The 20,801-nt window shown below is 61.9% G+C and overlaps 1 protein-coding gene across 5 annotated transcripts in view; it reads right to left on the bottom strand.

Annotated features, from left to right (window-relative positions):
* The window catches only part of NFU1 (NFU1 iron-sulfur cluster scaffold), a 27,685-nt gene extending 7,107 nt beyond the window's left edge, over positions 1-20,578 (bottom strand). For 2 of the 5 annotated variants that reach the window (XM_064175605.1, XM_064175606.1), the window contains exons 1-5: positions 20,505-20,578; positions 14,941-15,047; positions 12,156-12,291; positions 8,615-8,681; positions 773-887 (exon numbers count right to left, since the gene is read on the bottom strand). In XM_064175605.1, coding sequence (XP_064031675.1) covers positions 773-887; positions 8,615-8,681; positions 12,156-12,291; positions 14,941-15,047; positions 20,505-20,551 — 472 coding nt within the window. In that variant the 5' untranslated portion in view covers positions 20,552-20,578. The remainder of the gene's footprint in view (positions 1-772; positions 888-8,614; positions 8,682-12,155; positions 12,292-14,940; positions 15,048-20,504) is intronic. The other 3 variants (XM_064175610.1, XM_064175608.1, XM_064175609.1) reach the window with 3 other exon arrangements.
* Positions 20,579-20,801: the final 223 nt, after the last annotated feature.

Raw genomic sequence — 20,801 nt, 5'->3', positions numbered from 1 at the left:
CACCCAATGTGATCAAAGATCACATTGGGTGCTTCTGTGCTCCACAACCTCCCTGAGAAACCTGTGCCAGGCTCTCACCACCCTCAACCTGTGCCAGGCTCTCCCCACTCAACAATCTCCTACTCATCTCCACTCTCACTCTCCCCTCTCCCAGCTCAAAGCCTGAGAAACACCCCAAAAACTGCCCCAGGAGGGCTCAAATGCCCCAAACACTGCCCCAGCCTGGTCCCAAGTTGGATCTCAACATCCTGGGAGGTTCTGCTGTTGTGCAGGGCAATTTTTCCTGCCCCATCCCTGCAAACAACTCTGATCTGGCCTGGAGCACAGCCCTGGGAGGAGAGGCTGAGGGAGCTGGGGGGGTGCAGCCTGCAGCAGAGGAGGCTCAGGGCAGAGCTGATTGCTGCCTGCAGCTGCCTGCAGGGAGGCTGTAGCCAGGTGGGGTTGGGCTCTGCTACCAGGCAGACAGGGACAGAAGAAGGGGACAGAGGCTGAAGCTGTGCCAGGGCAGGTCTAGGCTGGATGTGAGGAGGAAGTTGTTGTCAGAGAGAGTGACTGGCACTGGAATGGGCTGCCCAGGGAGGTGGTGCAGTGCCCATGGCTGGAGGTGTTGCAGCCAAGCCTGGCTGGGGCACTGAGTGCCATGGTCTGGTTGGTTGGGCAGGGCTGGGGGCTAGGTTGGGCTGCAGGAGCTTGGAGCTCTCTGCCAACCTGCTTGGGTCTATGAAAACAAACTCAAAGGTAGGTCTTGGCTTCTTCCTGGGCTCTGACTCACCTGTGTCTGTCCTGGGTGCCTCTTCAGTGACTATAGGCAAGCCAGAGGCAAAGAAATCCATTATGGTGGCATAAATGTCTGGCTTCAGCAGGTTCCAGTCCAGGTCTTCACTCTCCTGTGAGAGCCAGAGAGGAAAAAAAAAGGTAAGTAAAGACTCAATGATCTCTTTAGGTCCCTTCCCATCCCTCACACCTTTGACACCCTTGATCCCTGACATCCTTGTTCAGCATCTCTGTGGGTGCCATGGGCAGAGGCACTGAGTGCAGCCTCAGCAGGTTTGCTGCTCACACCAAGCTGTGTGGTGCTGAGCCAGGCTGGAGGGCAGGATCCACCCAGAGGGACCTGGGCAGGCTGCAGAGGTGGGCACAGCCAAGCTCAGGAGGTGCAACAAGACCAAGGGCAAGGTCCTGCAGCTGGGGCGAGGCAATGCCAAGCACAAATCCAGGCTGGGCAGTGCCAGGCTGCAGAGCAGCCCTGAGGAGAGGCACTTGGGGATGCTGCTGGAGGAGAAGCTCAGCAGGAGCCAGCAGTGAGCACTTGCAGTCCAGAGAGCCAAGCAGAGCCTGGGCTGCAGCAGCAGCAGTGTGGCCAGCAGGGCCAGGGAGGGGATTCTGCCCCTCTGCTCTGCTCTGCTGAGACCCCACCTGGAGTCCTGCATCCAGCTCTGGAGCCCCTGGGACAAGAGGGCTGTGGAGATGCTGGAGAGTGTCCAGAGCAGGGCCAGGAGGATGCTCAGAGGCTGCAGCAGCTCTGCTGTGAGCACAGCCTGAAAGAGTTGGGGCTGTGCAGGCTGCAGCAGAGGAGGCTCCCAGGGGACCTTCTTGTGGCCTGCCAGGACCTGAAGGGGGCTACAAAAAAACTGGGGAGGGACTTTCAGGCTGTGAGGGAGTGGCAGGAGTGAGGGGAATGGAACAGAGCTGGAGGTGGGGAGAGTAAGGCTGGAGGTGAGGAGGAAGTTGTTGAGCAGGAGAGTGGTGAGAGCCTGGCAGGGGTTGCCCAGGGAGGTGGTTGAGGCCCCATGGCTGGAGGTGTTTGAGGCCAGGCTGGCTGAGGCTGTGTGCAGCCTGCTCTAGGGTAGGGTGTCCCTGCCCATGGCAGGAGGTTGGAGCTGGCTGCTCCTTGTGCTCCCTTCCAACCCTGCCTGATTCTGTGATCCTGGGACCAATAATGCATCACTGAGGCCCTGCTCATGCTAAGAACACCCTCGTGGGCTCTGACATTTGACACTCAGGCTGCAATTCTGGGCCTGATTTCATGCTTTGAACAGTCCTCCTTGGCCAAGTCCATTTCTAACAGCCAAGAGAAAGGTTTCCCTGTCTGCCAGCCAAGGGCTACCAAACCATCAGCTGAGGAGAGGTGAAAGCCTCACAAATCAATCCTTTCACACCTCTCTCCACTAAGCTCTCCCACAGAATGGGTTAGGTTGGAAGGGAGCTCAAAGCTCAGCCAGGTCCACAGGCAGGGACAGTTCCCACTAGAACAGGTCACTCAAGGCCTCATCCAGCCTGGTCCTGAACACCTCTTCAGGGAGGTTGTGGAGCACAGAAGCACCCAATGGGATCTTTGATCCCATTGGGTGCTTCTGTGCTCCACAACCTCCCTGGGAAACCTGTGCCAGGGTCTCACCACCCTCAACCTGTGCCAGTGTCAAGCCCTTCCCAATAACCCCTCCTGGAGCTCCCTTCAGCTCCTGCAAGGCCACTCCAAGCTCTCCTGGAAGCCTTCTCCCCTCCACCCTGCACAGCCCCAACTCTCTCAGCCTGTGCTCAGAGCAGAGCTGCTGCAGCCCTCTCAGCATCTTGGTGGCCTCCTCTGGGCTGGCTCCAACACTTCCATGTCCTGCTTGTGCTGGGGGCTGCAGACTCAGGATCCTCTCCTTTTGAGCCAAGATAATCACTGAGGGGACTGCCCTGGGCTCTTCCCCCAGCCAGAGGCAGCTGCAGGCTTCTGCCCCAGCCCTTATCTCTGCTGCCAGCTGCTCCACGCCCTGGGCACACAGAGCCCAGCCTGCCACACAGCCCTCCCAGCTGGGCTCAGCCCCAGGCCCATCTCATCCCACTTCCCAGAGTCAGCTTCCAGCCTGGCTGCACAGGGCCTCAGCCAGCCCAGAGTTGGAGCAAAGACTCTGCAACTGCCCTGGGCAGGCTGCTCCAGTGCTGATCCTCACACTGGGAGTCCCTTTGCCTCCTGCATTCAAGGCACTGAGCCACTCTGCCCCTTCCACTGTGCTTCTCCTGCAGCCTGACTGCATCTTCCCCTGCAGCCTGACTGCATCTTCCCCTGCAGCCTGACTGCATCTTCTCAGCAGCCTGACTGCATCTTCTCCTGCAGCCTGACTGCATCTTCTCAGCAGCCTGACTGCATCTTCTCAGCAGTCTGACTGCATCTTCTCCTGCAGCCTGACTGCATCTTCTCCTGCAGCCTGACTGCATCTTCCCCTGCAGCCTGACTGCATCTTCTCCTGCACCCTGACTGCATCTTCTCCTGCAGCCTGACTGCATCTTCTCAGCAGTCTGACTGCATCTTCCCCTGCAGCCTGACTGCATCTTCCCCTGCAGCCTGACTGCATCTTCTCAGCAGTCTGACTGCATCTTCCCCTGCAGCCTGACTGCATCTTCCCCTGTAGCCTGACTGCATCTTCCCCTGCAGCCTGACTGCATCTTCCCCTGCAGCCTGACTGCATCTTCTCAGCAGCCTGACTGCATCTTCTCAGCAGCCTGAATGCATCTTCCCCTGCAGCCTGACTGCATCTTCTCCTGCAGCCTGACTGCATCTTCTCAGCAGCCTGACTGCATCTTCTCCTGCAGCCTGACTGCATCTTCTCAGCAGCCTGACTGCATCTTCCCCAGCAGCCTGACTGCATCTTCCCCAGCAGCCTGACTGCATCTTCCCCTGCAGCCTGACTGCATCTTCCCCTGCAGCCTGACTGCATCTTCTCCTGCAGCCTGACTGCATCTTCTCAGCAGCCTGACTGCATCTTCCCCAGCAGCCTGACTGCATCTTCTCCTGCAGCCTGACTGCATCTTCCCCTGCAGCCTGACTGCATCTTCTCCTGCAGCCTGACTGCATCTTCTCAGCAGCCTGACTGCATCTTCTCCTGCAGCCTGACTGCATCTTCTCAGCAGCCTGACTGCATCTTCCCCTGCAGCCTGACTGCATCTTCTCCTGCAGCCTGACTGCATCTTCCCCTGCAGCCTGACTGCATCTTCTCCTGCAGCCTGACTGCATCTTCTCCAGCAGCCTGACTGCATCTTCTCAGCAGCCTGACTGCATCTTCTCAGCAGCCTGACTGCATCTTCCCCTGCAGCCTGACTGCATCTTCTCCTGCAGCCTGACTGCATCTTCTCAGCAGCCTGACTGCATCTTCTCCTGCAGCCTGACTGCATCTTCTCCAGCAGCCTGACTGCATCTTCTCAGCAGCCTGACTGCATCTTCCCCTGCAGCCTGACTGCATCTTCTCCTGCAGCCTGACTGCATCTTCTCAGCAGCCTAACTGCATCTTCCCCAGCAGCCTGACTGCATCTTCCCCTGTGGCCTGACTGCATCTTCTCCAGCAGCCTGACTGCATCTTCTCAGCAGCCTGACTGCATCTTCTCCTGCAGCCTGACTGCATCTTCCCCTGCAGCCTGACTGCATCTTCCCCTGCAGCCTGACTGCATTTCTCCAGCAGCCTGACTGCATCTTCCCCTGCAGCCTGACTGCATCTTCCCCTGCAGCCTGACTGCATCTTCTCAGCAGCCTGACTGCATCTTCCCCTGCAGCCTGACTGCATCTTCCCCTGCAGCCTGACTGCATCTTCTCAGCAGCCTGACTGCATCTTCCCCAGCAGCCTGACTGCATCTTCTCCTGCAGCCTGACTGCATCTTCCCCTGCAGCCTGACTGCATCTTCTCAGCAGCCTGACTGCATTTCTCCAGCAGCCTGACTGCATCTTCCCCTGCAGCCTGACTGCATCTTCCCCTGCAGCCTGACTGCATCTTCTCAGCAGCCTGACTGCATCTTCCCCTGCAGCCTGACTGCATCTTCTCCAGCAGCCTGACTGCATCTTCCCCTGCAGCCTGACTGCATCTTCCCCTGCAGCCTGACTGCATCTTCTCAGCAGCCTGACTGCATCTTCCCCAGCAGCCTGACTGCATCTTCCCCTGCAGCCTGACTGCATCTTCTCAGCAGCCTGACTGCATCTTCTCAGCAGCCTGACTGCATCTTCTCCTGCAGCCTGACTGCATCTTCCCCTGCAGCCTGACTGCATCTTCCCCTGCAGCCTGACTGCATTTCTCCAGCAGCCTGACTGCATCTTCCCCTGCAGCCTGACTGCATCTTCCCCTGCAGCCTGACTGCATCTTCTCAGCAGCCTGACTGCATTTTCCCCTGCAGCCTGACTGCATCTTCCCCTGCAGCCTGACTGCATCTTCTCAGCAGCCTGACTGCATCTTCCCCAGCAGCCTGACTGCATCTTCTCCTGCAGCCTGACTGCATCTTCCCCTGCAGCCTGACTGCATCTTCTCAGCAGCCTGACTGCATTTCTCCAGCAGCCTGACTGCATCTTCCCCTGCAGCCTGACTGCATCTTCCCCTGCAGCCTGACTGCATCTTCTCAGCAGCCTGACTGCATCTTCCCCTGCAGCCTGACTGCATCTTCTCCAGCAGCCTGACTGCATCTTCCCCTGCAGCCTGACTGCATCTTCCCCTGCAGCCTGACTGCATCTTCTCAGCAGCCTGACTGCATCTTCCCCAGCAGCCTGACTGCATCTTCCCCTGCAGCCTGACTGCATCTTCTCCTGCAGCCTGACTGCATCTTCCCCAGCAGCCTGACTGCATCTTCTCAGCAGCCTAACTGCATCTTCCCCAGCAGCCTGACTGCATCTTCCCCTGCAGCCTGACTGCATCTTCTCCAGCAGCCTGACTGCATCTTCCCCAGCAGCCTGACTGCATCTTCTCAGCAGCCTGACTGCATCTTCCCCTGTAGCCTGACTGCATCTTCCCCTGCAGCCTGACTGCATCTTCCCCTGTAGCCTGACTGCATCTTCCCCTGCAGCCTGACTGCATCTTCCCCTGCAGCCTGACTGCATCTTCTCAGCAGCCTGACTGCATCTTCTCAGCAGCCTGAATGCATCTTCCCCTGCAGCCTGACTGCATCTTCTCCTGCAGCCTGACTGCATCTTCTCAGCAGCCTGACTGCATCTTCCCCAGCAGCCTGACTGCATCTTCTCCTGCAGCCTGACTGCATCTTCCCTGCAGCCTGACTGCATCTTCTCCTGCAGCCTGACTGCATCTTCCCCTGCAGCCTGACTGCATCTTCTCCTGCAGCCTGACTGCATCTTCTCCTGCAGCCTGACTGCATCTTCCCTGCAGCCTGACTGCATCTTCCCCAGCAGCCTGACTGCATCTTTCCCTGCAGCCTGACTGCATCTTCCCCTGCAGCCTGACTGCATCTTCTCCTGCAGCCTGACTGCATCTTCTCAGCAGCCTGACTGCATCTTCCCCAGCAGCCTGACTGCATCTTCTCCTGCAGCCTGACTGCATCTTCCCTGCAGCCTGACTGCATCTTCTCCTGCAGCCTGACTGCATCTTCCCCTGCAGCCTGACTGCATCTTCTCCTGCAGCCTGACTGCATCTTCTCAGCAGCCTGACTGCATCTTCTCCTGCAGCCTGACTGCATCTTCTCAGCAGCCTGACTGCATCTTCCCCTGCAGCCTGACTGCATCTTCTCCTGCAGCCTGACTGCATCTTCTCAGCAGCCTGACTGCATCTTCTCCTGCAGCCTGACTGCATCTTCTCAGCAGCCTGACTGCATCTTCTCAGCAGCCTGACTGCATCTTCCCCTGCAGCCTGACTGCATCTTCTCCTGCAGCCTGACTGCATCTTCTCAGCAGCCTGACTGCATCTTCTCCTGCAGCCTGACTGCATCTTCTCCAGCAGCCTGACTGCATCTTCTCAGCAGCCTGACTGCATCTTCTCCTGCAGCCTGACTGCATCTTCTCAGCAGCCTGACTGCATCTTCTCAGCAGCCTGACTGCATCTTCTCCTGCAGCCTGACTGCATCTTCTCCTGCAGCCTGACTGCATCTTCTCAGCAGCCTGACTGCATCTTCCCCAGCAGCCTGACTGCATCTTCTCCTGCAGCCTGACTGCATCTTCTCAGCAGCCTGACTGCATCTTCTCCTGCAGCCTGACTGCATCTTCTCCTGCAGCCTGACTGCATCTTCTCAGCAGCCTGACTGCATCTTCCCCTGCAGCCTGACTGCATCTTCCCCTGCAGCCTGACTGCATCTTCTCAGCAGCCTGACTGCATCTTCCCCTGCAGCCTGACTGCATCTTCTCCTGCAGCCTGACTGCATCTTCTCCTGCAGCCTGACTGCATCTTCCCCTGCAGCCTGACTGCATCTTCTCCTGCAGCCTGACTGCATCTTCCCCAGCAGCCTGACTGCATCTTCCCCTGCAGCCTGACTGCATCTTCTCCTGCAGCCTGACTGCATCTTCTCAGCAGTCTGACTGCATCTTCTCAGTAGCCTGACTGCATCTTCCCCTGCAGCCTGACTGCATCTTCCCCTGCAGCCTGACTGCATCTTCCCCTGCAGCCTGACTGCATCTTCTCAGCAGCCTGACTGCATCTTCCCCTGCAGCCTGACTGCATCTTCTCCTGCAGCCTGACTGCATCTTCCCCAGCAGCCTGACTGCATCTTCCCCTGCAGCCTGACTGCATCTTCTCAGCAGCCTGACTGCATCTTCTCCTGCAGCCTGACTGCATCTTCCCCTGCAGCCTGACTGCATCTTCTCAGCAGCCTGACTGCATCTTCCCCTGCAGCCTGACTGCATCTTCCCCTGCAGCCTGACTGCATCTTCCCCTGCAGCCTGACTGCATCTTCTCAGCAGCCTGACTGCATCTTCTCCTGCAGCCTGACTGCATCTTCTCAGCAGCCTGACTGCATCTTCTCAGCAGCCTGACTGCATCTTCTCAGCAGCCTGACTGCATCTTCCCCTGCAGCCTGACTGCATCTTCTCCAGCAGCCTGACTGCATCTTCTCCTGCAGCCTGACTGCATCTTCCCCTGCAGCCTGACTGCATCTTCTCCTGCAGCCTGACTGCATCTTCTCAGCAGCCTGACTGCATCTTCTCAGCAGCCTGACTGCATCTTCCCCAGCAGCCTGACTGCATCTTCCCCTGCAGCCTGACTGCATCTTCTCAGCAGCCTGACTGCATCTTCCCCTGCAGCCTGACTGCATCTTCTCCTGCAGCCTGACTGCATCTTCCCCTGCAGCCTGACTGCATCTTCCCCTGCAGCCTGACTGCATCTTCTCAGCAGCCTGACTGCATCTTCTCAGCAGCCTGACTGCATCTTCCCCTGCAGCCTGACTGCATCTTCTCCAGCAGCCTGACTGCATCTTCTCCTGCAGCCTGACTGCATCTTCCCCTGCAGCCTGACTGCATCTTCTCCTGCAGCCTGACTGCATCTTCCCCTGCAGCCTGACTGCATCTTCTCAGCAGCCTGACTGCATCTTCTCAGCAGCCTGACTGCATCTTCCCCTGCAGCCTGACTGCATCTTCTCCTGCAGCCTGACTGCATCTTCCCCTGCAGCCTGACTGCATCTTCCCCTGCAGCCTGACTGCATCTTCCCCTGCAGCCTGACTGCATCTTCTCCTGCAGCCTGACTGCATCTTCCCAGCAGCCTGACTGCATCTTCCCAGCAGCCTGACTGCATCTTCCCCTGCAGCCTGACTGCATCTTCTCCTGCAGCCTGACTGCATCTTCCCCTGCAGCCTGACTGCACCTTTTCCAGTGCCACCCCTCAGAGAGCTGAGCCTCAGCTCATCCTCTTAGCCCCTCTGGATCTGAGTTCTGCTCACCTTGGTGATTGTGATGAAGTCTGGTCCAAAGAAAACACTTTTGACTCCTTCAATTCGGAAGAGCTGCCTGGCAGAAACACAAACACAAAGGCTGCAGGAGACCTCCTGGGCATTTGTTTGCTCTCCCTCTGAAAGAGCACAGCCCCAGAGGGAAAACAGGCACAGGAGAGGAGCTGCTAAGACAAGCTCGGGAGTTATTTCACCCACAGCTTAGCAAGAGGCAGGAGAGGCTGCTGTGAGGCAGGAAAGCTGAACATGAAGCTGGAAGGGGTTGCCCAGGGAGGTGGTTGAGGCCCCATGGCTGGAGGTGTTTGAGGCCAGGCTGGCTGAGGCTGTGCACAGCCTGCTCTAGGGTAGGGTGTCCCTGCCCATGGCAGGGGGTTGGAGCTGGCTGAGCCTTCTGGTCCCTTCCAGCCCTGACTGGTCCCTTCCAGCCCTGACTGGTTCTATGAATCTATGAACACAGCCTACAGGAGTTCTCCACTAGGTGCAGGGAAGTTTCTCTCTCCCCAGTTCTATGAAGACAGAGTTGGGGCTGTTGAGCCTGGAGAAGGCTGCAGGGAGAGCTCAGAGCAGCCTTGCAGTCCCTGAAGGGGCTGCAGGAGAGCTGGGGAGGGACTCTGGGCAAGGGCTGGGAGTGCCAGGACAAGGACTGGTGGCTTCAGATGGGAAGAAGCTGGATGGAGGTTGGACATCAGGAGGAAGTCCTTCCACAAGAGGGTGGGGAGACACCAGAACAGGCTGCCCAGAGAAGCTGTGGAGGCTCCAAGCCTGGGAGTGTTGTAGGCCAGGCTGGATGGGGCCCTGAGCACCCTGTGCAGGGGAGAGGTGACCCTGCCCATGGCAGGGAGTCAGAACTCGATGCTGCTGAAGGGACCTGAGGCCCCTTCCAACCCAAACTACTCAATGATTCAGCCCAGGAAGGAAGCATCCAGTTGGGGCTATTTCAGGCTCTCCTCACCCTCCCTCTCACCAATCTCTCCCTCTCCCAGCTCAAATCCATTCTCCCTCCTCCTGCCACTCCCAGCCCTTGCCCAAAGTCCCTCCCCAGCTCTCCTGCAGCCCCTTCAGGCACTGCAAGCTGCTCTCAGCTCTCCCTGCAGCCTTCCTCAGCCTGAGCAGCCTCAACTCTGCCATCCTGTGCCCCACAGGGGAGGTTCTGCAGCCTCTGCTCCTCTCTGTGCCCTCCTCTGGAGCCTCTCCAGCAGCTCCAGGTCCTCCTTGTGCTGGGGGCAGTGCTGCAGGTGGGGGCTGAGCAGAGCAGAGCAGAGGGGCAGAATCCCCTCCCTGTGCTGCTGCTCTCCCTGCTCTGCCTGCAGCCCAGGATGGTATCACCAAAGGGCTAGAGGAGGCCTCACAGTGCCCACCTGGAAGCATCTCCACACGCCCAGCTCCAACTGCAGTGCAACTGGACCCAGACACAGCCAACCCTGCAAGTGGAGCCAGCCCTGCCCCAGCAGCTGAGCCAACCTGCCTCTGCCCTCGGGCAGATGAGTGCACAGTGAACCACACAATGGGGAGGCTGGGAGGGACCCCAGAGCTCAGCCAGCTCCATGGGCAGGGACAGCTCCCACTGGAAGGGGTCACTCAAGGCCTCATCCAGCCTGGTCCTCAACACCTCTCCAGGGAGGCTGTGGAGCAACCACACTGCTGGCTCACACTCAGCACCCTGGGCACACTGCCTGGCATACTCATCACCCTGGGCACACTGCCTGGCACACTCAGCCCCCTGGGCACACTGCTGGCTCACACTCAGCCCCCTGGGCACACTGCTGGCTCACACTCAGCCCCCTGGGCACACTGCTGGCTCACACTCTGCCCCCTGGGCACACTGCTGGCTCACACTCTGCCCCCTGGGCACACTGCCTGGCACACACTCTGCCCCCTGGGCACACTGCTGGCTCACACTCAGCTCCCTGGGCACACTGCCTGGCACACACTCAGCCCCCTGGGCACACTGCTGGCTCACACTCAGCTCCCTGGGCACACTGCTGGCTCACACTCAGCCCCCTGGGCACACTGCCTGGCACACTCAGCTCCCTGGGCACACTGCTGGGCTCACACTCAGCTCCCTGGGCACACTGCCTGGCACACACTCAGCCCCCTGGGCACACTGCTGGCTCACACTCAGCCCCCTGGGCACACTGCCTGGCACACACTCAGCCCCCTGGGCACACTGCTGGCTCACACTCTGCCCCCTGGGCACACTGCTGGCTTACACTCAGCTGTCTGGGCACACTGCTGGCTCACACTCTGCCCCCTGGGCACACTGCCTGGCTCACACTCTGCCCCCTGGGCACACTGCTGGCTCACACTCAGCTCCCTGGGCACACTGCTGGCTCACACTCTGCCCCCTGGGCACACTGCTGGCTCACACTCTGCCCCCTGGGCACACTGCCTGGCTCACACTCTGCTCCCTGGGCACACTGCTGGCTCACACTCTGCCCCTTGGGCACACTGCCTGGCACACTCAGCTGTCTGGGCACACTGCTGGCTCACACTTTGCCCCCTGGGCACACTGCTGGCTCACACTCAGCTCCCTGGGCACACTGCTGGCTCACACTCTGCCCCCTGGGCACACTGCTGGCTCACACTCAGCCCCCTGGGCACACTGCTGGCTCACACTCTGCCCCCTGGGCACACTGCTGGCTCACACTCAGCCCCCTGGGCACACTGCTGGCTCACACTCAGCCCCCTGGGCACACTGCTGGCTCACACTCAGCACCCTGGGCACTGCTGGCTCACACTCAGCTCCCTGGGCACACTGCCTGGCACACTCAGCACCCTGGGCACACTGCTGTCTCACACTCAGCCCCCTGGGCACACTGCTGGCTCACACTCAGCCCCCTGGGCACACTGCTGGCTCACACTCAGCCCCCTGGGCACACTGCTGGCTCACACTCATCACCCTGGGCACACTGCTGACTCATGCTCAGCCCCCTGGGCACACTGCCTGGCACACTCAGCTCCCTGGGCACACTGCCTGGCACACTCAGCTCCTGTCTATTCCAGCCCCCAGGTCCCTTTCTGCCAGCAGCTCTCCAGCCACACTGCCCCAGGCCTGTAGTGCTGCCTGGGGCTGTGGTGCCCCAAGTGCAGGAGCTGGCATTTGGCCTTGTTGAAGCTCATCCCATTCATGTTGGCCCTTTGACCTAAGCCTGTCCAAGTGCCCCTGCAGAGCCTCTCTCCCTCATCCCCATCAACACTGCCACCTAACTTGGTGCCACCTGCAAGCTCTCTGCTGGCTCTCTCTGGGCCTGAATCAAGGCCATCAGTGCAGATGCTAACCAGAGGTGGTCCAGGCACACAGAAGGCCATCAGTGAAGATGCTAACCAGAGGTGGTCCAGGCACACAGAGCCACAGCTGCAGCAGCAGCAACCTCCCCAGCTGCAGTCTGTGCACCAGCAAAATGCCTCTGAGAGCTTCAGCCCAGCCAAGGAGGAATGCAGCAAGCAGCAGCTGTGCTTCACAGCTCCAGCTGCAGCCACACAGCCCACCCTGAGCCCCCCTCCCCCCAGAGGCCATCCAAGCCTTTGGTACCTTGCTAAAGGTGAGCAAAAGGCTGCAGCTGGGCTGGAAAACTCCATTGTCCTCGACTCCAGCACCTCCTTCCCCGGGATGAACTTCAGACTGTTTGGGTTTGGTGTGTCCTGAGTTTGAATAAAGAGGCTCCTGGCTGGAAAACAAAAGGAAGAGCAACGACCTGAACAGACCCAGGGAGCTCAGATGGGGCCAGGGAAGGGGAAGGAGGCCACAGGCCAAGCCCAGGGTGGTGACAGCTCAGCCCACAAGGTGATGGGACCCACCAAGCCCCCAGGCTGTCAGGAAGATTGGGAAGCACAAAGATGTCAGCAGCCAGGGAACAAAATGAGACCTGCAGCCTGGAGTGACCTGTTCCAGTGGGAGCTGCCCCTGCCTAGGGCACTGGATGAGCTTGGAGCTCCATTCCAGCCTAAACCACTCCTGCTGCTGCTGACTCCTGCTTCAACACCCTCCTGCAGCAGCATCCAGCACCCTGAGCCAGGCAGCACCTTCAGCTCCTCCTGCAGGCCCAGGCACAACCTCCCCTGCTCTGCTGAGCTTCTGCTGCTTGGTGTAGTGCCAGGCTGGGAGAGGATGGCTGGGAGAGGGGAGAGGGAGAGTGGAGAGGAGGAGGAGATTGTTGAGAGGGAGGGTGGGGAGAGACTGGCACAGGCTGAGGGTGGGGAGAGACTGGCACAGGTTGCCCAGGGAGGTTGAGGGTGGTGAGACTCTGGCACAGGTTGAGGGTGGGGAGACACTGACACAGGCTGAGGGTGGGGAGACCCTGGCACAGGCTAAGGGTGGGGAGAGACTGGCACAGGTTGAGGGTGGGGAGACACTGGCACAGGCTAAGGGTGGGGAGAGACTGGCACAGGCTGAGGGTGGTGAGAGACTGCACAGGTTAAGGGTAGGGAGAGACTGGCACAGGTTGAGGGTGGTGAAACCCTGGCACAGGCTGAGGGTGGTGAGAGGCTGACACAGGTTGAGGGTGGGGAGACTCTGGCACAGGTTGCCCAGGGAGGCTGAGGGTGAGGAGAGACTGGCACAGGTTAAGGGTAGAAAGAGACTGGCACAGGTTGAGGGTGGTGAGACACTGGCACAGGCTGAGGGTGGGGAGAGACTGCACAGGCTGAGGGTGGGGAGACCCTGGCACAGGTTGAGGGTGGGGAGACCCTGGCACAGGTTGAGGGTAGGGAGAAACTGGCACAGGCTGAGGGTGGGTAGAGACTGCACAGGTTAAGGGTAGGGAGAGACTGGCACAGGTTAAGGGTAGGGAGAGACTGGCACAGGTTGAGGGTGGGGAGAGACTGGCACAGGTTGAGGGTGGGGAGAGACTGGCACAGGTTGCCCAGGGAGGTTGAGGGTGGGGAGAGACTGCACAGGTTAAGGGTAGGGAGAGACTGGCACAGGCTGAGGGTGGGGAGACCCTGGCACAGGTTGCCCAGGGAGATTGAGGGTGGTGAGACCCTGGCACAGGGTGGAGCACATTGGGTGCTTCTGTACTCCACGCCCTCCCTGCAGGTGTTCAGGATCAGGCTGGATAAGGCCTTGAGCAGCCTGGAAAGTGTCCCTGTCCATGGCAGGGGGTTGGCACTGGATGTCCCATGGGCAGGGATACCTCAGGCCTCATCCAACCTGAACACCTCCAGGGAGGTCGTGGAGCACAGAAGCACCCAAAGTGATCTTTGATCTTTGATCTTTGATCCCATTCTGTGCTTCTGTGCTCCACGACCTCCCTGGGCAACCTGTGCCAGGGTCTCACCACCCTCAACCTGTTCTTTGCAGGGACTCCTCCAGCCAGAGCAGGCTGCACAGGGGCACAGCAAGGCTCAGCTTGAAGGGCTGCAGGGATGGGGCCTCAAGCACAGCCCTGGGCAGCCTGTGCCAGGCTCTCAGCACCCTCCTGGTGCACAACTTCCTCCTGGTGTCCAACCCAAACCTCCTCTGCTCCAGTTTCAAACCCCTGCCCTTGTCCTGTCACTCTGAGCCCTTCTGGGCTCTCCTATGAGGTGAGGATGAGGCAGTTGGGGCTGGAGAGGAGGAAGCTTTGAGGTGACCTTCTTGTGGCCTTGCAGGATCTGAAGGGGGCTACAGGAAAGCTGGGGAGGGACTTTTTGGGCTGTCAGGGAGGGATAGGACTGGGGGGGATGGAACAGAGCTGGAAATTAGGAGATTCAGACTGGATGTTAGGAAGAAGTTGTTCAGCAGGAGGGTGCTGAGAGCCTGGCAGGGGCTGCCCAGGGAGGTGGTGGAAGCCTCATCCCTGGAGGTGTTTCAGGCCAGGCTGGCTGAGGCTGTGCACAGCCTGCTCTGGTGTGAGGTGTCCCTGCCCATGGCAGGGGGGGGTTGGAACTGGCTGAGCTTTGGGGTCCCTTCCAGCCCCGACTGCTTCTATGCTCTGTCCCTGCCCAGCCCTGCTGTAGCTTTGCTCCCCTCCTTGCCAGGCCCTCTGGATGCCCAGAGCCTGCACCCCAGAGAGCTCAGCAGCTGGAGCAGCACAGGGCAAGCTAAAGCCCTTCACAGTGGCCACACTGACAGCAGGAGAGGGTCTCAGGGCAGCAGCCTAGCAAAGCCCAGCTGACATTTGGCACTAACGAGGCCCCCTGTGAGCCTTGGCAGCTGAAGGGCACAGCCAGCCCCTGGGTGATGGAGCAGCTGTGAGCTGTCCACGTCTCCTGCCCACATCCCCCCCCCAGCAGCTCATCCACAGCCCCCTAGGAGGTGTCAGCAGGCACAGAGTGCAGCGAGCAGGAGACACAAAAGCTCCCAAAGCTCTCAGGGGAGCTTTTCAAGCAGCTGTTACCTGCGTTCTGCCAGCCTGCAGGTGGGGGAAAGGCTCTCTTCTGCTGGAGGGGGTGGAAGGGCTGCCGAGGTCTCAGGCTGTGATCTCTCAGTGCTGCACCACAGAACCTGCAGAGGAATCATTTCAGCAGCAGTGTCCCACAGAGAGTGCCCCACACAGCCCTGCCAGGCACCTGCAGGGCAGCAAGCACACAGGCCAGGGCACAGCATGGCCCTCTCCCCTCCTCCTCTGCCCCCTCCCTCTCCTCTCACCACTAACTGAACTGAGTCCTCCAGCTTTAGCCTCCTGCAAGGCTCACCCAGATCCCCTCAGCTGCCTTAGCCACAGCAGACAAGGCCAAGCCACCCAAAGGAAGCCTTCTGCCCCTGGGACAGCAGCCAGCACCTGGCCCTCAGCTCTCAATCCTGACTGCCCCAAAGGGGACACAGCTGAGGTCAACCCAACCCCCAGCAGCAGAGGCTCAGTCACTGCCCAGAATTCACTCCCACCCTCTGTGGCTGCAGCTGGCCAGACCTAAAGCTCTCCTTTGTGACCCTCAGAGAACCAAAGGCAGCCCAAAGGCTACTCCTACACACCAACAGCAGAGCCACAGGACCCTTCAGGCTGGCAATGCCCCTCAGGATGCCCAAGGCCAGCCCAGATCCTCTCTCCACCAGGCTCAGCCTGAACCACAGCCCCAAGCACCACATCCAAACCACCTTTAACCCTCTCCAGGGCTGGGGACTGCAGCACCTCCCTGGGCAGCTCATTCCAGTGCCTGACCACTGCTGCTGGGCAAACCCTGCCCAGTGCCAGCCTGAGCCCATCCCCTCCTGTCCTCTCCCTCACTGCCTGTGAGCAGAGCCCAGCAGCAGCCTCTGCACAGCCTCCTCTCAGCCAGCTCTGAGCTCTGCCCTCAGCCTCCTCTGCCTCACCCTGACCATCCTCAGCTCCTTCAGCCTCTCCTCAGCAGGTTTATTCCCCAGGTCCTTCCTTGCCCTCCTCTGCCCTGGCTCCAGCCCCTCCACATCCCTCCTGTCCTGAGGTGCCCAACACTGATCCCAGCACTCGAGGTGTGGCCTCAGCAGAGCTGAGTGCCAGGGGACAGTCTCTGCCCTGCTGCTGGGCACAGCATTAAGGGTTGGACTTGATGATCTGTGAGGTCTCTTCCAACCCTGATGATACTGTGACTTCTAACCCCAGTCAGGATGCCAATGGCTTTCAGTGCCAGCTGGGCACACTGCTGCCTCACCTTCAGCTGCTGCCTCACCTTCAGCTGCCTGCCCATTGCACCCCCCCAGGCCCCTTTGGGAGGTGACTGCTGGAGAGCAGCCCCAAGGAGAGGGAGCTGGGAGTGCTGGGGGAGAGCATCCATGGGCAGCAATGTGCCCTGGGGGCCAAGAGGCCAATGGGGTCCTGGGGGGCATTGAGCAGAGTGTGTCCAGCAGAGCCAGGGAGGTTCTCCTGCCCCTCTGCTCTGCCCTGCTGAGAGCTCATCTTGAGCACTGCCTTCAGTTTGGGGCTCCCCAGGTGAAGAGGGACAGGAACTGCTGGAGGGAGTCCAAGGGAGGGCTCTGAGGATGATGAGGGGACTGGAGCAGTGCCTGGTGAGGAGAGGCTGAGGGCCCTGGGGCTGAGAGTCTGCAGAAGACTGAGAGGGGATTGAATCAATGTCTGTAACTCTCTGAGGGCTGGGAGTCAGGAGGGGGGGACAGGCTCTGCTCACTGCTCCCTGGCACAGGAGCAGCAGCAGTGGATGGAAGCTGCAGCACAGGAGGTTCCAGCTCAGCACAAGGGCAACTTCTTGCCTGGAAGGGTCCCAGAGCCTGGCACAGGCTGCCCAGAGAGGTTGTGGAGTCTCCTTGTGTGGAGCCTTTGCAGGCCTGTCTGGATGTGTTCTGTGTGCCCTGAGCTGGATGCTATGACCCTGCTCTGGCAGGGGCTTAGACTGGATCTCTTTGGGTCTCTTCCAACCCCTGACATCCTCTGACCCTGTGATCTGTGATGAGGTCTTTGGGTCCCTTTCAACCTCTGACATCCTCTGACCCTGTGATCCTTTCTGCCAGCAGCCTCCCACTCACACTGCCCCAAGCCTGCAGCCTTACCTGGGGTTGCTGTGCCCCAAGTGCAGCACCTGGCCCCTGGCCCTGTCGAAGCTCATCCCATTAAGCTTGGATCCAATCCATCCAAGCCCCTCTGCAGAGCCTCCCTGCCCTCAGGATGACCAACACTGCCACCCACCTCGGTGTCACCTGCCAACCCACTGCTGACACCAGGGCAGCTCCTGGATGAAAGATCAGAGCTCTCTTGGCTGCACCTGCCCAGCACCACCTCAGCTCTGCCCAGCTCTGCAGGGAGCACATTCAGTAAGCAGTGCCCCAGAACCAAGCCAGAGCAGCCAGAGAGAGGCCCTGCTGCACTCTGGCTCCATGCACTCAGGGCTGGCCTCAGCTGCTCAGGTGAAGTTAAAAAGAGAGAGACAAAAGAGGGGAAAAAAACAGCACAGTAAACCTGAAGAGAAAGAACAGAGGCAGGGATGGAGCTGCAGGACCTGACCTTCCACAGCACAACCAAGCCCAGGGTGGCTCAGGCTGGAAGGGAGCTCAGAGCTCATCTCCTCCAGCCCCTGCCATGCCCAGGGACACCTCTCAGCTACACTCAGCTGCTCTAAGCCTCACCCAGCCTGGCCCTCAACACCCCCAGGCAGGAGGCAGCCACAGCCTCCCTGGGCAGCCTGTGCCAGGCTCTCACCACCCTCACACTCAGCAGCTTCTGCCTCAGCTCCACTCTCAGCCTGCTCTGCCTCAGCTCCAAACCATTGCCCTTGGCCTGGCTCAGGCTCCCTCAGCAGAAGTCTCTCTGCAGCCTTCCTGCAGGCTCCCTCCAGGTTCTGGCAGCAGCTCTGAGCTGCCCCTGGAGCCTTCTCCCCTGCAGCCTGCACCCCCCCAGCTCCCTCAGCCTGTGCTCCCAGCAGAGCTGCTGCAGCCCTGGCAGCACCTTTGTGGCCTCCTCTGGCCTCCCCCAGCAGCTCTGTGCCCTCCTGCTGCTGGGGACAGCAGAGCTGGGGGCAGGGCAGGAGCTGAGGTCTGGGCAGAGCAGTGCCCAGGGGCACAGTTCCCTCTCCTGCCCTGCTGCCCTCACTGCTCTGGCAGCAGCTCAGGAGGCTGCAGGAGGCCACTGCTGGCTGCTGGGGAACTGCTCAGCACCCAACCCCCCCAAGGCTGCTCTCAAAGGCACTCTGCACCCAGCCTGGGTCTGTGCCTGGCACTGTGCCCTGTGTCTCAGCAGGGAAGTTTCAGCAACCTAAAAACATTCATCAGGAGCAGGATCCTGAACACCTCTGTGGGCAGCAGCTCTGGGTGCCAGCCCCAGCATCCCTGGGTGCCACTCTCAGCAGCTCTGGGTGCCAGCCCCAGCAGCTCTGGGTGCCACTCTCAGCAGCTCTGGGTGCCAGCCCCAGCAGCTCTGGGTGCCACTCTCAGCAGCTCTGGGTGCCAGCCCCAGCAGCTCTGGGTGCCACTCTCAGCAGCTCTGGGTGCCAGCCCCAGCAGCTCTGGGTGCCACTCTCAGCACCTCTGGGTGCCAGCCCCAGCAGCTCTGGGTGCCAGTCCCAGCAGCTCTGGGTGCCAGCCCCAGCAGCTCTGGGTGCCACTCTCAGCAGCTCTGGGTGCCAGCCCCAGCAGCTCTGGGTGCCAGCCCCAGCAGCTCTGGGTGCCAGCCCCAGCAGTTCTGTGAGCCACTCTCAGCACCTCTGGGTGCCAGTCCCAGCAGCTTTGGGTGCCAGCCCCAGCAGCTCTGGGTGCCAGCCCCAGCAGCTCTGGGTGCCAGTCCCAACAGCTCTGGGTGCCAGCCCCAACAGCTCTGGGTGCCAGCCCCAACAGCTCTGGGTGCCAGTCCCAACAGCTCTGGGTGCCAGCCCCAGCAGCTCTGGGTGCCAGTCCCAACAGCTCTGGGTGCCAGCCCCAACAGCTCTGGGTGCCAGCCCCAGCACCTCTGTGCCCTCCTGCTGCTGGGGACAGCAGAGCCGGGGGCAGGGTAGGAGGTGAGGTCTGGGCAGAGCAGTGCCCAGGGGCACAGTCCCTCTCCTGCCCTGCTGCCCACAGCGCACAGCTGCCAGCTTCAGGCAGCAGAGCCAACCCCAGCCTGTGCCCGCACCCAGGCTGGGTCGCAGCTGAGCACCGCCAGAGGCTTCCTGCCCGGGTGGCATCTCCGGCCCCTGCCAGGGGAGCTCTGCGGGGCCAAGGGCAGCGCCTGCAGCCCTGGGGGGTCCCAGCGCAGCCGCCGAGCTCCCGCTGCGAGGCTCAGCACAGCTCCGGCTCACGGCACCGGGAGCGGCCCCGGCGGGACCGGCTGGGAGCTGACCCGGGCAACCTCCGGGCACGGGCAGGGCCTCCCCGCCGGGCCGGGAGCCGCTCGGGGCCACCTCGCACCCGGCCTCGACCTGCCCCCGGCCAGGACCGATTGCTGCGGCCTCGTTCGCCGGCACCGGGCCCACGGCGGGGCGCGGGCAGGGCTCCCCGGGCAGGGCTCCCCTGGCACAGCCTCCCCGGGCAGGGCTCCCCGGGCACAGCCTCCCCTGGCACAGCCTCCCCTGGCACAGCCTCCCCTGGCACAGCCTCCCCGGGCAGGGCTCCCCGGGCACAGCCTCCCCTAGCACTGCCTCCCCGGGCATAGCCTTCCCGGGCAGGGCTCCCCTGGCACAGCCTCCCCGGGCACAGCCTCCCCGGGCAGGGCTCCCCGGGCAGGGCTCCCCTGGCAGGGCTCCCCTGGCACAGCCTCCCCTGGCAGGGCTCCCCGGGCACAGCCTCCCCTAGCACTGCCTCCCCGGGCACAGCCTTCCCGGGCACAGCCTCCCCGGGCACAGCTTCCCCTAGCACTGCCTCCCCGGGCATAGCCTTCCCGGGCACAGCCTCCCCGGGCACAGCCTCCCTGGGCACAGCCTCCCCGGGCACGGCTCCCCGGGCACTGCCTCCCCTGGCACAGCCTCCCTGGGCACAGCCTCCCCGGGCAGGGCTCTCCGGGCAGGGCTCCCCGGGCAGGGCTCCCCTGGCACAGCCTCCCCGGGCAGGGCTCCCCGGGCACAGCCTCCCCTGGCACAGCGCTGCCCAGCCCCGCAGGCTCCGCTGCGTGCCCCCCCGCTCCGGCGACTGCGCAGGAGCTCTCCGCTGCCTGCCGCGCCCTGGGCACAGCGCCGGGGACAGGACTCCCCTCCGGGCAGACCGGGGAGGCCTCCGCCGCCGGCGGCCGAGCGCACGGAGGGTGCAGGGGCCCTGGCACGGCGGCCCCGGGCGCTGCCAGCTCCCTCCCCGCCGGGCCTCACCCCCAGGGCACCCGAGGGGGTGCCCCGACCGCCGCCCGGCCCTTGGCACGGGCCCGGGGCAAGCAGCAGCCTCTCGCCGCCCGCCGCACCGGGGAGCCAGGAACGACCTCGCCGCCAGCGGCCTGCGGCGGGGACGCGAGGGGCACGGCCAGGAGAGCCCGGCGGGCCCCGGTACCACCGCCCGGCCCCGCGCTGCCCTGCGGGGAACGGGGCGAGAGGGCACCCGGCCTCGGGAGGAGCCGAGGCAGCGCCGCAGGTCACCTACCGGCTGCCCAGCGCCGCCGCCGCGCCGAGACACCGAGCGGCCGCCATGGCCGCGCCGCCCCGCAGCGCCCCCGCCCGAGCGCAGCGCTGCCCCCTGGCGGCCACGGGCGGCAAAGGCGCAGCGCGGCCCCGGGCAGCGCCGGGACACCGGCACCGGGACCGCACCGGCACCGCTGCGGCCGAGGGCAGCGCCGAGACACCGGCACCGGGACCGCACCGGCACCGCACCGGGACCGCACCGGGACCGCTGCGGCTGAGGGCAGCGCCGAGGCACCGGCACCGGGACCGCACCGGCACC

This window comes from Pogoniulus pusillus, chromosome 42 (assembly GCF_015220805.1).
Source record: "Pogoniulus pusillus isolate bPogPus1 chromosome 42, bPogPus1.pri, whole genome shotgun sequence".
In the NCBI taxonomy this organism is placed as follows: domain Eukaryota; kingdom Metazoa; phylum Chordata; class Aves; order Piciformes; family Lybiidae; genus Pogoniulus; species Pogoniulus pusillus.
The sequence above is the reverse complement of the archived record's forward strand: the minus strand, read 5'-3'. Positions and strand labels throughout refer to the sequence as shown.